This window comes from Crocuta crocuta, unplaced genomic scaffold, assembly GCF_008692635.1.
Source record: "Crocuta crocuta isolate KB4526 unplaced genomic scaffold, BGI_CrCroc_1.0 scaffold170, whole genome shotgun sequence".
NCBI classification, from domain to species: Eukaryota; Metazoa; Chordata; class Mammalia; order Carnivora; family Hyaenidae; genus Crocuta; species Crocuta crocuta.
This window is the reverse complement of record NW_027527853.1, coordinates 5167184-5187521: the sequence shown is the minus strand read 5'-3', so window position 1 is coordinate 5187521 and position 20338 is coordinate 5167184. Positions and strand designations below refer to the sequence as shown.

General features: G+C 43.3%; 1 protein-coding gene across 1 annotated transcript in view; it reads left to right on the top strand.

The window, feature by feature from the left end:
• The first annotated feature begins 9281 nt into the window (after nucleotides 1–9281).
• The window catches only part of PDE6C (phosphodiesterase 6C), a 41678-nt gene continuing 30621 nt past the window's right edge, over nucleotides 9282–20338 (top strand). The window contains exons 1-7 of the mRNA XM_077779691.1: nucleotides 9282–9701; nucleotides 15719–15871; nucleotides 15976–16065; nucleotides 16993–17133; nucleotides 18398–18472; nucleotides 19411–19475; nucleotides 19576–19642. Coding sequence (XP_077635817.1) covers nucleotides 9282–9701; nucleotides 15719–15871; nucleotides 15976–16065; nucleotides 16993–17133; nucleotides 18398–18472; nucleotides 19411–19475; nucleotides 19576–19642 — 1011 coding nt within the window. The remainder of the gene's footprint in view (nucleotides 9702–15718; nucleotides 15872–15975; nucleotides 16066–16992; nucleotides 17134–18397; nucleotides 18473–19410; nucleotides 19476–19575; nucleotides 19643–20338) is intronic.

Sequence of the window (20338 nt, the reverse complement as noted above, 5' to 3'; positions counted from 1 at the left end):
CCNAGCTGCGCGCAAGCCTGGGCGCGGCGTGGTGCGTGCGTGGAACCAGGGAGGCGAGCGCGCCGCGGGGGCCGCCCGGCCGCTTTATAGCCCCGGCGGGAGGGGGGTCGCGCTTTCGTAACGGCCGGGGTGAAAGACCGAGGGGAGGCGCCGGGCCGACCCGCCAGCACTTGCATAATGCGCCCTGACTCACCGCCGCCCGGGTGCAGGGAGGGTCCCATAGGGCAGCTCACCTCCGGGGCCGCCGCGGGCGGTGGAGCTGCCGCGCGGGGTGGCCTCGGCCGAGCCACGGGAACAAGCCCTGGCCCTGCCAGCCAGCACTCGTGCCAGCGGCCGCCAGCTGCGGCCTGGGGTGGCCTCGGGACCCGGTTGCTCTGGCTGCGGGCGCACATCGGCCTGGCGGGAAGACCCAGGGGGAGGGGGACCCAGGGATGCTGGCTGGTGCCTCAGCGCCCGCGTCCCGAGGTCATGCCAGATTGGCCTCTCTAACCTCCGATGGCCAGTTGTGCAGGGGTTTGGGGATATTTCGGCCAAGGAGTTTTTCATTTTATAAAGGATGTATTTTACTCTCTTTCAGGAGAGTTGTGGTACTTTCTGGGTCAATATTTGTTCTTTAGTTTCAACATCTTTAGAAGCATTAAAACCCTCCCTGTTAAATATTCTCCAGAAACGAACCCTGGTCAGGGCAGGAAATACTTGAGCAACTTCGGTGGTCGCCTACTTACTCTGCGGTACTTTCCTCAAACCGCTTTGAAACACGTCTACCAATTGTTTACGATGCAATTTTATTTCAAAGTCATAGTGGAATTTGGTTTTGTTTTCAAAATAGCTAAGGTGAGTTCACTGGGGAGAGGACAGGAGCTGGGAGGTGAACAAAACTCTACCGTCAGTGGTCAATTGAGTCAAAATGCTGTGACTCTATGCTATTTTGCCTACCTGATGGCACCATTTACTAACCACGTTTTTGTCTTATCTTTCAAAGTGAGTGTTCCTCTCATCAAAGAAGTCAGAGGATGCAGCTTTTGACTGAAGGAGAAAGAGAATTAGTGGTGTGGCAAAGAAGTAGTCACCTTCCTGTAACTCTTTGGACATCCACCTGCCTGGTTCTCTGCCTCCACTTGCCACCTTGTCCTCCATCCCTGTGTCCTCCCCCAACTTGGGTCTTTAGGGTGTCTCCACAGCGCCAGTGAGGATGCATTTAACTTCTTACTGCCCCGGAGGTAGGAAAGCCCTGTTCTCGCCAGCGGCTAATTAGGAGACGTTCTGGTTAGGACAGTTTTATCACAGGGCAGATCATCCCAAATAGCTCAAATAAGAGCTATTCCCTCAGGGCCCATGTGGGGGAGATGCACACGTGGCAGTATCTTTGCACCCTGGGTGGAAAATGACTTTCGGGCATCATTCTCCTGTCCAATCTTGCACCCTGTCCTCAACATTCCAGAGTAAAGCTCTTCCAGCTTCTTCTCCAACACGTCCAGTGATGGAGGGAGGGCTCTTGGCCCAGCTAACTGCCCTTGGATGGTTATTACTACCAGTAAAGTTCTCCCAGGAGCCACATCCCTTTCATCTGTTTCCCCTAGAACATGTGCTCGTGGTCCTTGCACACACTACACGCTGAGCAAATGCAGGGAATTTTGGCACATCGTATGGCGATCATTTCTGCAACATGTTTTTTCATGTGTTAGATGCATAAGAGGTGCTGTAACTGTTCCTCCTTTTCTGTCTCTTTTATTGATCAGTAGTGAACCTTGGCATCCCAGATAGCAGCAAAGAAAAACAGTTTATTTTGGCATTCTCTCTCAAATTTCTTCCTGATTACAAATAGGTGAATACAGGTCAACTGATGTTTTTAAACTTCAGCGCTTTGAAATTTGTCCTCATAAAATAATTTTTTCAAATATGCATGTATCTATATAATAATATAAACAAGAAAAGATGTTCATAGTGATTACCTCTGTGTGATAGGATTAAGGATATTTGAAGGNCATGCTGTCTCTCTCTCTCCTAGAAATAATAAATAAATAAATAAATAAATAAATAAATAAATAAATAATATCTTATGAATTTAAATAATATACATCAAAGTTCATTTTCCGCCATATTTCATGGAAAGGCAGACCACGGGTCATTCATCTTGGTATCTGCCCCTCCCCCAACTTTTCCATGAGATTTATTAAGAGACTTGCACTTAGTAGGCACTCCATTAACAGACATCGACTTCATTTGTTTTACTGAAATGAATCACTTTAGGTAAGCGTCATAAAATATTTATTTTCAAAGACTTGGTCAGAGGTCATTCTTTCTAAAATATAATTTCTCCGGATATAGCACTTATAGCAGAGGTGAGAGCTAGTCTTCCACTGAAAAGTGTGCACTCCTCTTCCATGTTGCAGAGTTGTTGAGAAGAGACTTTTTTGCCAGAAGGCACCTCCCCACTTCCTGTAGCTCTATAAAGCCACATGCCTAAGTCTGGAGGATGGAATGCGGACAGAAGTGCTGTGTGTCAGTCCCAGACGGGGCTTATAAAAGCTGCCTGTCCAATCATCCTTGCTGTCTCCCTTCCTTCATCTGCCAGCTGGCTGAGTCTCCATCAGCCTGGTACCCCACCAGTGACTAACTTTTTGTGAATGAAAAATAAACTTCCGTTGGGTTAAGCTGCTGAGATTGGGGGATTGGGGGGGGGTCCCTGTAACAGAACAGTGTAACCTTAATGAATACAGCAACAAGCAAGTCACTAGCTCCTGGGAAATAGGGAAAGATGTTTTACTATAATTGAAAGAAGGACTTTACGTCCTTACCCTCATAACAATTAAGCATTTCAAACCAATTCCATTTCATGCAAACTGACATTTACATCCACATCCTGACAGAAAGGCCAAGGAAAATGAAAAACAAGGAAATTAGGTAGCGTTTATCTTCTCACTACATTCGAAAGATGCCAAAGACATTGGTGGCAAATGAAAAGATTAGTTATTCGGGCACTTTTTCAGGTGCAAAGAGTAAAACTGATTTTTTCAGTAGGTTTTTTTTTTTTTCCCAATGGTTACAAAGTCATCAGTCAGTGTCCTCAATTTAGGTGAAAATAACATGGATTCCACCAAGTGAATTATTCCTGAGACACCTGGTCACACCCATCAATTAGATGGGCTCAGAGATTCCTGTGAGCAGATGTGCAAGGTGAAAGAGCCCTTTGCGCTTGACTGCCAGGATGTGACTGAAATCCCTGTCTTTGGGGGTGCCTTTCGGTGATAAGTAATAGTAGGAACAGAGAACCCGGCTAAGGTGGAGCTGAAGAGTGTATTCAGTATAATGATCTGACACGTACTTGGCTAATCTAGAATATTGTTGTTCGTTTTGTGTTGGTGCTTCAATCTCATGTGCATATGGTTTAGCTATTATATAAACATTGTTTCCTGTAGAAGTCGTCAACCGCAGTGGAAAATGTTAGCAGCAAAAGAAGTATTATATCTATAGTATAGCATACTACTGCGGAATGCAAACTTGTTAAGCAGAAAGTTTAAGGAAGTGAAACCATTCTTTCGTACATCTGTAGGCTTTTAAAAGAGTTCCTGGAATTTTTATTTAACTTTTTTTTTTTTGGTGTTTAATGCCATTTAATATATATATATATGTATATATATATATCCTTAAAGGAAATGTCTTTGTATATTCCCCTATAGCAGCTTTATGATGTCTTGTGTACCTCATGGGTACACTTTTTCATTTGATCCTATTTAAACTGGCCGTTTTGGGGTAGGTCACTATCCTTACTAGTTGTGTGACCTTGAGCTAGTTAACTTAATTTCTCTGTGCTTCAATTTCTCGCCTGTAAAATACAGACAATCACAGTACCTGCCTCATTAGGTTCTTGTAAGAATTAAATGATATAATATATATAAGAGTCTTAGAAGAGTACCCGGCACAGATTGTATATTATAATGTTAGCCATTCTTATGATCAGTTTTTTATTATTAATACCTTGTGGCTTATATTTCTAAAAATATTCTAAGTGGAATGGAGCTTTCACATTGGCCTAATTATTGTTTCAGAGATGTTTTAACTAAATAAATGATAATTAATGTCTGTAATATCTTAGAAATGGTGACATAAAAATTAAAGAATGAAGTTCAACAAAGTCAACAAGTATTGTGTAGTATTAAGAATTCAGGGGCGCCTGGGTGACTCAGTCAGTTAAGCATCTGACTCTTGAATTCGGCTCAGGTCCAGGTCATGATCTCATGCATTGTGAGTTCAAGCCCCGCATCAAGCTTCATGCTAACAGTGCAGAGCCTGCTTGGGATTTACTCTCTCTCTGCCCCGCCCCCTCTCAAAAATAAAATAAACGTTTAAAAAATCTTAAAAATTTATTCTAAGTGGTATGTTTGGTAATTCTAAAAACTATTGCTGTTTTCTTGCATTTGTTTTTTTCAGTGCCTTGGACCAAACAGCCAATGAGAGACACAAAGATCTTGTCAGCACTGGCCAGAGACTCTGCAAGAACTCTCCTGAGCAAGAAGGGCGACAGAGACAATAGGACTTGGTCAAAGACAGGACGACAGAGATATTTGTGTGTGTGTAAAAGGCAGGTGTCCAGAATTTCCTTTAAAAAATATCTTTGTGGGGCGCCTGGGTGGCTTAGTCGGTTAAGCGTCCGACTTTCACTTAGGTCATGATCTCGCGGTTCGTGGGTTCGAGCCCCGCGTCGGGCTCTGTGCTGACTGCCAGCTCAGAGCCTGGAGCCTGTTTCAGTCTGTGACTCCCTCTCTCTCTGACCCTCCCCTGCTCACGCTGTCTCTCTCTCTCTCCTAGAAATAAAATAAAAATAAAAAAGAAATAAAAATAAAAAAAAATCTTTGTATAAAATGTCATGCCATACTCAAAGTAGACAGTGTGAGCCCTTTGTTTGCTTGCTTTTTTTTTTTTTTAAGTTTATTTATTTTGAGGTGGGGGAGGGAAGGGCAGAGAGAGACGGAAAGTGAGAAACCCAAGAAGGCTTCGCACTGTCAGCACAGAGCCTGATGTAGGGCTCGATCTCATGAACTGTGAAATCATGACCTCGGCCGAAATCAAGAGTCAGATGCTTAATCGACAGCCCCCCAGGTACCCCCCGCTTGCTTTTTCTAACTAAACAATTTCCTGCTCCTCTCAACTGATACCTAGAATTGGGACTCACAGTTTATAGTTTCCAAGCAACGTCATCCATAACCTATGAAGATAACCTTAAAAACTTTGTTCATTGGGGTACCTGGGGAGCTCAGTTGATTAAGTGTCCAGCTTCAGCTCAGGTCATGATCTCATGGTTCATGAGTTCGACAGCTCACAGGCTGGAGCCTGCTTCGGGTTCTGTGTGTCTCTCTCTCTGTCCCTCCTTGCTTGCATTCCTGCTCTCTCTCAAAAATAAATAAACAAAAAAAATTTTTTTAATAGTTTTGTTTACGAATGCATGAATTTACTACATAAATTATATATGTTCATTGTAGACACTTGAGAAAAAATCAGATAAGCAAAAAAGAAGATTAATGTGTTGAATCCCATCACTTTGGAATAATCACTGTTAACATGGTGGTATACACACCTCCATGAATGTATATATGAGTGGAACTGTATTGCAAAACTATCTTACAGTTTACTACATATCATAAATATTTCTTTATATCAATAAATAGACCTTTATGGTAGGGTTATTAATACATGTAATTTGTATTCTGTGGATGTATGCCATTTATTTACTCAGCTGCCTATTGTTGAAAATTTAGGCTATTTTTGATTTTTTACTTTTATATTTGTACTTTTCATGAACACTCCTGTAACTACATTAATCACATACAATCTTAATTATTTCTGCAGAATTGCAGAGTCAAAGTCTATACACATTTTTAGAGTATTTGATAATGAGCAAAATGCAATAAAGCTGCTCAATCTGTTTCCTGATGTCCAGTATTTCTTTCCTCCAGCTCATCTTTCTAAGCACCACCAGATTAAATTTGTGGAAAAAGACCTTATAATGTTTTTTTTTACCCCCCAAACTTTCCAGGGTTTAAAATCCTCAGACTCATCTCTGAGACTCTTGTGATCTGAGCCCAATCTGCCTTTTCAGACTCAGCTCTCACTCTTCCCCATTACTCTATGCCCCATGCGATTGCTCCTGTGGTGACTACCATCTGGAACACTCGATTTCCTCCCCATCTCCACCCATTGCAGATATGATCCCTTTTCTGAACTCTCCTAGCCATGTGTATATATCTCATTTCTGGCATTTATCATATTCTGTTCCATGTCTTATGACTCTTTATGTACTGCTTTTATCTCCCTTACAACACCACAAGTGTGTGTGAAACTGGGCAAAGACTTACTTGTCACCTGCATCCCCTGAGTAGAAGCGTAACAGTCAGGACTGATTTAGCTGTGCTGCAATAACAAACAGCCCTCATCTCTCAGAGGCTAAAAACAAGAAAGGTTTATTTCTCTTGCTACACATCCATCTCAGGTCAGCAGGGGGCTCTGTTCCAGGACATCCTTACTTGGAATCAGCAGGCCCCTCCATCTGGAACTGATGAGGCAGCAGGGAAAATAGAGAGTAGAGGGTCTTAAGCTGGCAATTAATTGTTCTTACCTGGAAGAGACATTCCTGCCTACAACCCATAGGCAAAATTAGTCACGTGACCCTACCAGGGGAGGAGGGTGAGAAAGAATAACCTCATATAATGAGGAGGAGGAGAGAATCAGATGAGGGGGAGTATGAAGTCTCTACCACAGAGGCTAATATGGTGGCTTGCTTGTGATGGACAAACAATAGATGTGTTGAAAGAATGAGCAAATCACAACTCTAAGAGTAGTTATAAAAGCAAAAGTAAAAAGAATGGTGACAATAATAGAATGTTTCATTTTAAAATTAATTTTCATTTGTATAAGTAGAGGAATGTTAACATCTGTGGGTATTTTGTTTTTCCTATTAAGTGTGTATCTGCGTATGGAATACAGATATATGTTTCTCCTTTCTCTGCTTATTGAGGGAAGGATGGAACCAGGGAACTGTGAGCACACAACACACTTTTGGTAAAAGTTGGAGCTGTGCCATAGTCACATAAAAGAACTAGGTAGCCACTGGGTGGCTCAGTCAGTCAAGCCTCCGACTTCAGCTCAGGTCATGATCTCAGAGTTCATAAGTTTGAGCCTCACGTCGGGGTCTGTGCTGACAGCTCAGAGCCTGGAGCCTGCTTTAGATTTTGTGTCTCCTTCTCTCTCTGCCCCTCCCTCACTCACTCTGTCTCTCTCTCACTCTGTCTCTCTCTCTCTCTCAAAAATAAATAAACATTTAAAAAATTAAAAAAAGAAAAGAACTAGGTAGGACGTGTCCAAACTGTGAGAAGGTGATGGTCCCATGGGAGGAGTGAGTGAGTGGACTGACTCAACTCCTTTCTCTTCAGAGATAAACCTCTGCATTACTCTGATAATAATGAGATGCCAATCGGGTGTTATTGCTAATAGTAAACAGCACTCTGAAGAGGACCGTTCTGAGACTAGACAGAGGAGGATAGAAGGTATGCGCTCGGCAGGGCCCCTTGAGGTAGCAAGTGAAGTCCATCATAAGAGGCCGCATGGCTCAACAAGGGCCAGTTTGACTTGGGTTCTTCTGGGAAAACCATGTTCCAACCAGGAACCTCTCATTTTCTGACCTAGAACCTGCGACCTCAGTGGATGTCCTTATCTTTTCTGGTGACACTATTATCACTCTGTCAAGGTATGCTTTAAGTTTAGCAAAGTAAATGAAACCCGCAGGCTTGCTATCTTTGAAGTGGACTTAAATGTGGGTCTAACAGTAACTTTTAAAGTCACTGTAATATGTATGCTTATTCAAGAGAAATCTGTCACAAAGTTTATAATCTTATTGAAATGCTTAAAAGACCTTGGCTACCTTTGAAATCGGTATTTAAATGTTCAAGGAAATTGGGGGCACCTGGGTGGCTCAGTCAGTTGAGGCTCCAACTCTTGATTTCAGCTCAGGTCATGATCCCAAGGTTGTGAATTGAGTCCCAAGCCAAGCTCTGAGCTGGGTGTGGACCCTGCTTAAGTTTCTCTCTTTCTCTCCTTCTGCCCCTCTCCCCTGCTTGTGATGAGCTCATTCTCTCTCACTCTCTAAAAAGAAAAAAGAAAATTCAAGGATACTGTATCATTAAATGTGTTGTTTGACTTATTAGCTGTATAACAGTGTTTAAATATTTGGGGAAGTGTGATTAATCGATGTAAAAGCTTAATAAACCAAACATTAAACCAAACTAAGTAGCGGTACATGTTTTTCCATGCACAACCCCCCAGAGATAGTGGAGATCCTAGCAACGGACAGGACAGGTTTTATCCACTAGATTTAACAGACTGTGTCTCAGAGCAAAAATGCATGAGAATGGCCATTACTATTCAAAACAAAATCCAAACTAATATGCGTGGCAGGAAAACCCAGTTAGCAGCTACATGGGCTGCCTTTTACGATCACGTCTGTTGACACGGATTATTGCTTAAGTTGTGGCTTGATTATGGTTGGATCCCGGGCAAATGTTTTGCCATGCTCACCTTTCTAGAATGAGATTAAGGTTTGTTTCTTTACAACACTCCCAAGGTCAAGCTTTTAAATGAGGGGGAATTGAGAGGTGAAGTTTTAGAGAAAGTAGGCCAGGCAACTTGTATGATCGTAGGACTTTTAAGGGAGGTAAAGATTAATATTCCATTTTATGTTGCATGGATGCTAAACCCTTCCATCTCTACTACACGCTCGTTAAAGATGCCATATAAATAAGGAGACACTTCCAAGGTCTAATAGTTTCACTTCATATAGCTATCATAAAAAAAATGAGTCAAATTGTCAATCAATGCTAATGTATTATCATTAATGGATATATTGATGGTGCTTCTTGCTGTGGCCAGTGGCCCATGCTCAGTTATTCTTCTAGAATAGTCACTTCGACTTGCCACTTGTCTGGCTGATCTAAGATGTTCTGAGGATTCTCTGAGGATTTATGAGCTAATAATGCTTAGGGATTTCGTGTCCCGAAGAACTCTTTAATCCTGTGCTTCCTGAATCCTACTCTAATCCAGACCTTCTGTCACAGCCCAAGAGTTACTGGCAGTGTTTGAAAGCTCTGCCGAGCAATCATTCTGTTTCATCTTTGGGGGACCCTGTGAGGTGCCCTTGCCAGGATGTATTTCCTCCTTGGCACCGGGTCCCAGGCGACGCTCTGAGGGTGTCCATTCCTGAACGACAGCGGCAAAGCAAAGTGGACCACACCATGGGTGAGATCAGCCAAGAGGCCGTGGAGAAATACCTGGAAAACAACCCTCAGTTTGCCAAGGAGTACTTCGCCAGGAGGCTGGGGGAGGCGCCCGGCCCCAGCAAGGCGGAGGAGTGGGCCCTGTGCTCCGAGCTGCTGCGGGCGGTGCAGGAGGAGGCCGGCGCTGAGGCCGCCGTGCACGGGGCCCTGCAGAAGCTGGCGCGGCTGCTGCAGGCCGACCGCTGCAGCCTGTTCGCCTGCCGGGCTCGCAATGGCACCCCCGAGGTGGCCTCCCGGCTGCTCGACGTCACCCCCACCTCCAGGTTTGAGGACAACCTGGTGGGTCCCGACAGAGAAGTCGTGTTTCCGTTGGAAATTGGGATAGTGGGTTGGGTTGCTCACACGAAGAAAGCCATCAATGTCCCAGACGTGCATCAGGTAGGTGGCTTTATGACGGTGGGGGCCACCAGACGTCTTGGCGGGGTATTGGGGAGGAACCAATGGAGAGAGAGCTGGGAGCCCGGGGCCACCCTTGTAGCATGGCTTTGGCTATACCCTGAGGAGTAGGAACAGCCGGGGAGAGGATCCTGCAGGCCCAGGGTTGCCGGATTTAGCAAAAAAAATACGCGATGCTCAGTTTAGGTTGAATTTCAGATAAACTTCAGAGTAAGTTTTTAGTGTGTGTCCCTTGCAATGTTTCGCATTTAATCGGGCAAACTTACCTGGGCCTAGTGCATGCCACAGCTGCTCCTTGCTCTCCTCCCTGCTCTGGGAACTGTCCTCCTGAACAGCATGGCAAAGTGGCCCTCCTGGGAGATCAGCAAGCTCCCTCATGCTGAGACTTGTGAACTGCCCACCCGCCCCCAACCTCTCACTCACAATCTTTCAGGTTACTCAGTGCTCTGGGATGGATGGCCTGGCTCACAAATGGATGCTTTCATCTACAGACCAAATGTGTAGAAAGAAAAAATAATACTATTTGAAAGTTCAGATGTTCACATTTGGACTGTGAAAAATGTAAATTTGGGTGATAAGTGCAACTGACCATCCCAACCCCCCATAACTCAGTACTATCCAGAATCAACTCCAGGGGCACCTGGCTGGCTCAGTCAAGGGAGCATGCGACTCTTGATCTCGGGATCATGAATTCGGATTCTGTGCTGGCTGTAGAGATTACTTAAATGTAAATAAACTAAAAAAAAAAAAGAATCAACTCCAATCCTGTAGTTTGCTCCTGAAGAGCCACAGCATCTTGTACAAACACAAGGCATTGTTATGCATTTTTAAAAACAAACACACAAACAAAAAAACCACTCTTCTTACCACCACAGTGCTTGTTCATTAAAAAAAAAAATGATAAAATAGAAATAAACAAGAGGGAGAAAAGGTTATAATAATTACTCTGCTCATCAATAACCACAGGTACCAGTCTGGGCTTTCTCCTGCTGACTTTTCTCTGTATGCACGTCCCATTACTACGATTTGCTATTAACCAAAGGGGAGCAATGGCTTATGATGGAACAGAGTTGATGGGGGAGTGGTCCCTAAACTCTCTTTGCTTTCCGTGCTGAGGTTTGTTGGCTGGTGAATGCGGGCAGCTGGCCACGGGAGGATAATCCCCTTCATGCCTCCTGAAGCTGATTACAGGGGGATGGCTGAATGGATCCAAAAAGCACAGAAGTCGTCAAACATTAGCAACACTCTGCAAACAACCACAGCACAGCCCTTAGGTGCAAGGGTTACCATCACACGGCACAGAGTCCCTCAGCCCTTTCTGATTCCTCCCTTCTGTGAGTTCAGGCCGGTCTAAGTGAGGTTCCGAGGCTGACTGCCCCAGCTTCAGTGACTAAAACAATTTGCACTCTTTCAACAAAATTCTCTTGACACCAATTAGGAGGCTATGCCCACTGACCCTGACGCTTTCTCACGGGAATATGCTTCTTGCCAGTCTCCACCATCTCCAAACTTACTAGGACTTCAAACTTAAAGTGACATGCAAGATTTTTTTTTTCTGAAAAACAATTTGTTTAAAGGGACAGGTAAAATGTTTTCTGTTGTAATGCTTTATTAATGAGCCTAGTTCCACATGCTGAGAGGAGAAAAATAGCAGAGAGCTACTTAACAAATAAGGCTGTCTCGGTCTGTTGCTGTCCATGGTGAGCATTGCTGCATGGACAGGAGAGTAATGGAGGTGGAGGTGGGTGGGAGTCGTGTACCCCCCCTTTTTTTTAACCTAAGGACTCCTGGTTGCTATGGGCAGAACAGAGAAGTATATGTTGAAGACAGACACCGTCCTCAGCTCAGAGGAGAGACAAGGGCCTCATTTGCTTTCCATTTCTATTGCTTTCAGCGTTTTTTCTTATGGATGGAAGAGTAGTGCTTTTCAACTCTGAATGCACATTGAAATCGGATTGGGAGCTTTAAAAGAATACCATGCAAGACTTAATAGACCAGACTCTCAGGGGGTTGGGATACTAGCAATAGTATTTTTTTAAAAGCTCTCCAATTGATTCTAAAATGTAGTCAATATTGAAAACCACTGGTGTGTTGGGTGTGCAGATGCAGGAGGAAAAAGTGGATTCCAAAGCAAGCATGGGACACAGATGGAAGGGGCCCCGGCAGCCTGGAGCTGAGTCCTTCCTTGGGAAGAAGAAGCTGAGGTCAGAGGCTGCATCTCTCCTAGAGCCCATGATATGGTCAGTGAGTAAGACTCACTAGATGAGATGTCCTCACTGTGTCTAGGGATCTTTCCACCCTCCCACCCACCACACATCCCTGCAATTTTGTCAGACTGTAATCAACTGTGGTAAAATCTGCAAAGGGAAAGAAGATGGAGACCAATGTTTTAATGAAATTTCTACTAATTTTTTGCTTTTTCATTGTATCTGACAATTTACAGGCGTTTTCACATTTGTAATCTATTTGATTCCAGCAAAGATCCTGAAAAGAAGGAGGGACCATGTTTTTATTTCCACCCTGTATATGTAAGAATCTTCTCAATGGCAATTAGGCAGCATGTGGTGGGTCTGGGACCATAACTTGGGTCTTCTGAGGCCTCTCTCTTTTACCCCACCACTGACCACACATGGCTTTTCTCTGGTTGGCAGTGTGGGCACAGATGAGGGAAGGACATCTCATACCTTGACGAAGAGGCAAAGCCAGATGCCTTGACCTTGGGGGCGTCCATGAAAGTTGTAGCAGGGAAGCCACATGGTGTAGGGTGAGAGCCCAACCCCGGTACAGGTGCAGGTCTGAGACCAGGTAATTGTGTGATAGACTGCTTTTCTGCACCTGAGACATAGTGGCAAATAAAATACAGATTCAATGTACATAAAGTGCCTGTTTCCTAGTAGGTGCTCAGTAAACTACAACTATGTTAATATTATATTTATGCCAAGGTGCTTTTGGGGTCTGGATATAGGTGGCCAAAAAGGGTCAATGACTATTGCCTGATTTTAAAACAAGTTAAAGACAGGAAAACTTTTAATAATAGGAAACGGAGAGATACTCTCCTCAGGTTAATTATTTCTTTTTCTGTTGGGCAAACTACTGATCGACTATATGGGTAGCTTTCATTCTGACTGTGGTTTAAAAGAAAGCCACAGAGAAGTCCCAAGTTTTCAATAATTAACAGGTTGCCTATAGCTCCCGTTCTTCTTTCCTCTGTCTTCCTTCCCTTATCTCTTTCTGGCTCCTGGTCTCAAGGGATAATGATACTTCATCAGAATCTAACAATGGGAAGATTGGATGAGGGACACAGTCAGTCTGCTGCTCTACACAATTTCTCAAGTTGCCTTCAGTGGCTTCTTTGAAGGACCATCAAGGGGAGTTTGTGAATATAAGAAATACAGGAATTACTCAAGCATACTTCACTGGGGCTTGTTAGAGCTAGTGAACTAGAAAGCCTCACCTACCCTGTAATCTGACAGATGGTTTTTCTCTAAGGCTTTCAAATAAAATAATAAGGAGGCATTGAAACTTGTATGTCATTTTCTCAAAACAGCCTTAAGAATATTTTAATATTTTAATATCTTAAGAACTTAAGAATATTTCCTTGGGTTTAGAATCTAGGATAAAATAGCATCAAGCTTTGAAGCTACAGAGTGAAGTGTGTTTGCAAAGAAACACTGCTTGAGGGGCGCCTGGGTGGCTCAGTTGGTTGAGCATCCGACTTTGGCTCAGGTCATGATCTCACAGGTCGTGGGTTTGAGCCCTGTGTCCGGCTCTGTGCTGACAGCTAGCTCAGAGCCTTGAGCCTATTTCAGATTCTGTGTGTCTCCTTCTCTCTCTGACCCTCCCCTGATCACGCTGTCTCTCTTTCTCTCTCTCAGAAATAAACATTAAAAAATATTAAAAAAAAAAAAAAAGAAACACTGCTTGACCCCATCCCCTGGTGCATGTGTCTGGTATTTTGATTATCCATTTAGTGGCCAAGATTGATGTGTAAATGAGGCAGATTGGTAATCGCAAAAGAGAACTACTTCTCATCCTGGGAGGCCCAATAACGTCCCAGGTGTCTCTTCCCAGTAATTTTTGACTATCTACTATATGTCAGACACCTTTCTAAGTGTTCTACCCATACTGTGTTATTCTATGTATCAGGAACTCTGGGCAGTTAATATCAGCGTTCCTTTTTTTCACAAAGGCTAAGTAGCCTGCCCAGGATCACACAGCTGGTAAACTGAGGCCTGGTTTCAGCCAGGGTATCCTGACTCCAGAGCCTAAGTAAATAGTTTATTTGTAAGGTAAAAGAGAGATCTGGGATAAGGGGCTGCATTTCACTCCCTTATCATCTCACCATTACTAAGGGATCCTACAGGAGTGATTCACCCACTGAAAGTACAGATTTCTCAGGAACATTGATTCTATTTTAGGAAGTTAGGATTCACTGGGTCTATAGCTCTGCATTTATCTGCAAGTGGTTGTGAGGCACAGCCCAGGTCTACTGCTCTGAGCTGAGCTGTGACTTCTATGGGTAGAAATCACATCTATTGTTCCCTGGTAGATTCTGGCCCAGATGTTGCACACTAGAGGACTCCCACATTTTTAATTTGGGATACTGAACAGAGTCCAGCCTCTGCTCTTTTTGTGCTGCTCTTAGAAGCACCATCAACACAAGGAAATGAAAATAATACAACCTATGAAGAGAAAACCACATTAATTTTGGTGGGTGAGTCTCAGAGTCAGGCCAAAAGTTTAGTTCCAACTGAAGGAGACTTAGGTTCAAAGGAGAGATAGTATGAGCCATGAAAGGCTGAGTCTACACCTGTCTAGAATGTGTAATCGTCTAACTTACAGCTAATAAGAACCACTATCCTTAACCCTCTGAAGCTCTTCCATTTTTGAGCCTCTTCAAGCTCATGATCTGTCCTTTCCATGGTTAGGGTATTAAGATCATCTCTCACATCTACTGCATGAGGCTTGTATCTGGGAAGATCCACTTCATCTCTTCCAAAGAGAGAAATTAAACAAACAAAAACATGTATGAACGACATTAGGTTGGTAGCACATTAAAAACTGATAAGTATCTGGTGCTGGCAAGGGAGTGGTGCTCTCATGCATGACCAGTGGAAGTAAGATTTCCAACCTTTTATAAAAGTAGTATGTGTAAATAAAAACTACATACACCTGTGGATCCAGCAAAAGATACTCCCACCTTGGGGAATCCATCACATAAAAATGAAAGCAGGGATTAGTGTAGTGTTGCTTGCAGTGAGGAAAACTATAAACAGGCTAACTCAGTAGAGAATGGTTGAGTGGACCATGGGTCCCCCACACTGCGGTATTGCACAAGAATCTAGAGGGTAAATTCACATCCATATGCACTGGTCTGGAGGGAAGTACATAAAATATTGTTATAGGATGAAAGTATTGTTCAAATTCAAAATGAAAACTTTGTAAAAAAGGAAAAAGAAATCTTTTGTCCAAACATTAGAGAGAGGTAGACAAAGAAACATACCAAGCAGTTAAGACTGGTTCCCTCAAGTAGTTGAGATTAGAATTAGGTGGGGATTATTAATTTTTTATTTGTGTTATGATATACTGGTTGTCTGATTTCAAGTGCACATTTTACTCTCATAATTAGAAAGAAGAGCTTGATGGTCTTTACCTGTAATTCCAGGAGCTGTACGCTCCTTCCCGGCACTTTCTGTCCATTGTAACCTTGCTTCCTCTTAGCACCTCACTTCCCATTTGGCTATGACATCACCTCTTTTCTCCTGGCCCAACCTCAGCCTCACCTAGATAGGCCATAGCTCAGGTGGGAGATGCTTGTCCTGAGACTGGTGAGTTCATTCTGTGTGATCATGGGATGGGAGTGTGGGTGGGACCACTGTGCCGGGGCCCTGGTTATCTGTCCATATGGTTTGGACTAAAGAGAATGGTCTGTTGTCATTCCCGGATCTACACTCCATGGTTCTGTGCTGCTTTGGCAAATGTGTGAATGTGTCTTTCAGAACAACCATTTTTCTGACTTCATGGACAAACAAACCGGGTATGTCACAAAGAACCTGCTGGCAACCCCGATCGTGATGGGCAAGGAAGTTCTTGCTGTGGTTATGGCAGTTAACAAAGTAAATGCATCTGAATTTTCCAAACAGGATGAGGAGGTAATGCTAACCCTGGGCATTCAGTCAGAGGCTTGAGAAATTTATTTGTTGTTTAATGGAGAGAGAGATATCATACCTGATTTGTTTTTCTCTGCCTTTTGTAGAGCTTTTCCAAATACCTCAACTTTGTTTCTGTCATCCTAAAGCTTCATCATACCCACTACCTGTACAGTGTTGAATCCCGGAGAAGCCAGGTAACAGGAAGGTGACATTAATCACTCCATGCTGACCTGTTCTGACAAAGGGACCAGAGGCAACAAGCTCCCACTCCTCCTATCACCCATGGGGTTTAAGCCACATGGAGCAGATTCCCAAACTTTAGTCCCAATTGTCTTCTCATGGTCTGTTCCTGCCTCCCACCCCACTTCCCTGCTTCTCCATCTGTAGATACCACTGCCTTGCCTTTCTTCAGCCTTTATCCTGGTAGCCATGGTTTCTTCTGTGGGTTGGTTATAATTAGAGCAACCTACCCTACACGGTTGTTGTAACTATCAAATGATCATTATATGAATTTGTACACATAAAGCTCTTAGCAGTGCCTGGGACATATTGAAGCTATTAATTTGAGGAGCAAATCACTATTCTGAAGTCTGTTGCCTCCTTGAGCCAGAAGAATAAAGAACAACATTGGTAACCAGGGCAACTGAGTCCAGGCTGCTCTCTGGACCTCAGTTTCTTCATCAGTACAATGTGGGGGAGAGTGGTGGGGACAGAGAGCTTCCAAATCCTCTCCCATCCAACTTTCCAGGTAAGGCTACCTCTGGGTAGCTCAGGATGCATGAAAGGATGGATATGGCTTTCTCCCCACAACTGCTAGCAGGAGCCAGAGGGCTGTCAATACTGGACCCTCTCCCCAAAGACTGTCTCTGCATCCAATTTTAGGTCATTTGCCCTTTGAAGCCAAAACATTTGGACACAGGGACCAATCATGGCTTAATACTTTTATAAACCCACACCCTTGCATCTGAGTAGTTTGTCAGACATGTACATGTTCAAAACTGAAACTGTATTGTTTAGTGATATGTATTCTTTTTATCTGAGACACTTCGTCCTTTCTTTTGACTAATGCTCTATCTCTTCACTGTATTTTGTTCTGTTTTCTTTTTAATTCCTCCTTTCAGATCCTTATGTGGTCAGCCAATAAAGTATTTGAAGAGCTCACAGATGTTGAGCGGCAGTTTCACAAAGCGCTCTACACAGTTAGAACATATCTGAACTGTGAACGGTATTCCATCGGACTGCTGGACATGACCAAGGAGAAGGTCCTCGTTCTTCCGTATATTTTGTCCCACCTCAAATCATCTATACAATACAGTCATCATGTGAAATGTGATCCATTAAAAAATGGAAAATATCACAATGTATAATGTTCATTTCTCATCTTGTTTCATTCATTCATTCGGATGGAGTTCTCCTAGCTCAACATAAGTAATGAACATCGTATCATTTCTATTTCTTCTTATTCTCCTTGTGAATGGAAGTTATTTTTTTCAGAGTAATTGTTCTAAGTGGACAAACACAGGACCAAGTGTCAGGAGAGCTGGGTTCTGATCCTGGCTCTGGGACTTTTTAGTTGAGTGTTTTGGTTAGGGTGCTTTTGGCTGCAAGTAACATCAGAGCCAGCTAAAAGCATCTTTAACAATAAGACAGTTATTATCTCATTTAACAACAAGTCCCAAGTTCTTCTTGGAAGAAGAAGGGCAGAAAAAGGGCAGTTCTAAGGCTAGTTCATTGAGAGCTCAGCACAGTCTTCAAGGCCCCAGGGGCTCCCTGTTTTCCTATGGCAAGGTCTCTGCCGCCTTCAGCTTGGGTTGGCAATATGGCTGTTACTGCTCAAGGCATGGCACATGGACAGGACAAAGCTGGGAGGCTCCTCCTGCAAATGTCGCCTTCATCACCCTTCATGTAATGTGAAGAACACAACTTCCTCAGGAGTGCCTTGACAGATTTCTCCACCTTCTTCACTGCTCAGAACTGGGCCATGCACCTGCCCACAAACTAATCCCAGGCATCTCATATGGGCCACCCAGGGGCTGTGCAGGCTCATCTTTCCTGAGAAAAATGACCACCTGGTACCTAAATAAAATCAGGGTCTGTTAGAGAGGAAGAAGGAGAGAATAGATGTTGGGTAAGATGGCCCACACTGTTGGCCATGCTGCATGACTTTGGCCATCCCTCTTAACCTATTTAGATTTAGTTTAGTTATCTATAAAAGAGCTACTAGCTATTGAGTCACTTTGACTCTGTGTCAGGGCAGGTGCTCTATATGTATTGTTCATTAATGCTCACCACAACCCTAGAGTATAAACTCTATTATTATCCCTGTTTTACAGATGAAAAAGCTTGAGTGACTTGTTCACATTCACAAGTTCATAAGCAATATTACTGGAAATGATAGGTCTTTTTCAGCTTTAAAATTCTGGAATTATAAATTAACATAAAATATACAAAACCATGAAACTCATAGAAGATATAGTAGGTCATGGAACAGTTTGTTTAATAATGTTTAAATATAATTGCTTCCAGGAATTCTATGATGAGTGGCCAATCAAACTTGGAGAAGTCGAGCCTTATAAAGGTCCAAAGACACCAGATGGCAGAGTAAGTGCAAACATCTTCCTCAGTGATATGTGTGCATGGTACAGGGTGCCAAAACCAGTAGGTAGGAAAGAGCACTGGGCTGAGAAGTCCTGGGTTCTAGTCCTGTACATTTCTGGGGGACCTTGAAGTAGTAGAAAGAGCAATGGACAAGGAGTTTGAGGTTCAAGTCCCAGCTCTTCCCAAGCCAGCTAGCTGCTCCTTGCCTTAATTCATTGTTTAACCTCTTGATTTCCTTTTCTGTAAACCTGGGCTTGGTGAATCAGTAGATCTCAATAGAGAGGGACACATCAGAGCCACCTGCCCAGCTTTTTAAGCACACTCTGCCCAGGCCCTCCTTCAAATCTGCTGGACTGGAAACTCCAGGCAAGGGTTGGATTAGATTTAATGTCCCCCTTGACACAAGCTTCAGAAGGCAGGAACAATGTCTCACCACCATGTTCCCAGCACACAGGAAAGTGAAGGTGCTGGGATGGACTGTGTCCAGGCCTCGGGTTTTTCATCTGTCCAAAGAAGTGGAGAGATTAGTTCTCAAGTTCCTTCCAGCTTGGAAGGCGGGAAATGTTTGTTATACAGTGGAGAGGGAAAACATTGACTGAGGTTGAGAAATTACATGGTTTGTTCCACTGAAGTTAGCAGTCAGGTATTTTTGGACAATAGAAAGGAATCAGCTAAAAGTTAAAGAATATTATTCCTGTGAAAGCTGTTTGGATAAACTCAACTTTTAAAATTTAGCTTAACAGGCTTGTTCATGTAGGTAAATGGCCCATAGTATTTCTAGTTGTGTTGCAAGCTTGTAATCAGGACATGAGTAATTTCCTGGTAGTTATGCAGAGCAATGTGGTTACAATATAAGGTACCATTTACATGAGTTTTAAAGTATTAAAAAAGAGTGTTTTCTTTGGGAAATAAGATTATTCTCATGATCTCTTTCTGCTTAGGAAGTCATCTTTTATAAAATTATTGATTACATTTTACATGGAAAAGAAGAGATCAAAGTGATTCCGTGAGTACTGTCTTGAGGAGCCAGGGGTCACCATTTTGTTTTTGCTCACAGTGCATTTCTCTGTATGACGATGATTTTCTTTCCTCCAATCTTCCTCAAGGACACCTCCCGCAGACCACTGGACTCTCGTTAGTGGGTTGCCGACCTATGTTGCTGAAAATGGGTTTGTAAGTTACCGAACACATTTAAATCTTGAATAGTATTGGACAAAACTCTTATTAGCTATGGGATGGGAGCAGTTGTGAAAGTAAAATGCATACACATGTGAGATGCCCACACAGGACATGAGGGAGAGGAATCTTGGCAGTTGAAAGTAGGTTAATTGAAGACAAAAATATTTAGTTATTGTGAGAAAGATTCATCCATTCCCCCCAACTTCTCATTTGTTAGCCATGCAAATTTCAGATATCCTTTGGAAATCTGTGACCATGATTCACGTTGGGCTTAATTTGATCTTAAGTACAGTTACCTTGGTCAAGATTTTTGAAGCATGGAAAATTACTGACAAGAGAGAAAAATGAATGGAGATCTTTGCCACTGATTGCAATGCAAAATGTAGTGGATTGATAAAGGAAGTGAAGATCTTTGCCCTGGTCTGTCGGGCAGGGTGGGGTGGGGTTGACAGATAGCAGGCCATGTCTGTCAAAGAGAGATCAGGTGTGGGTAGACAACAAGCACAAGGTCTCTGGTAGGTCCCACAGGTCTCCAGGCCAGAGAACCAGTGTTGCCATGGCTTTCTCACCGCCTCAACCATGCTTTCCTTCTTTCTCGTGGCTGATTTCTCTCCCTTGTTGGGCTTCACCATCTGTGTCATCTTTTGGCACCAAGATTCCTCTCTGCAAGAGAGTTCAATGCTTCCAACA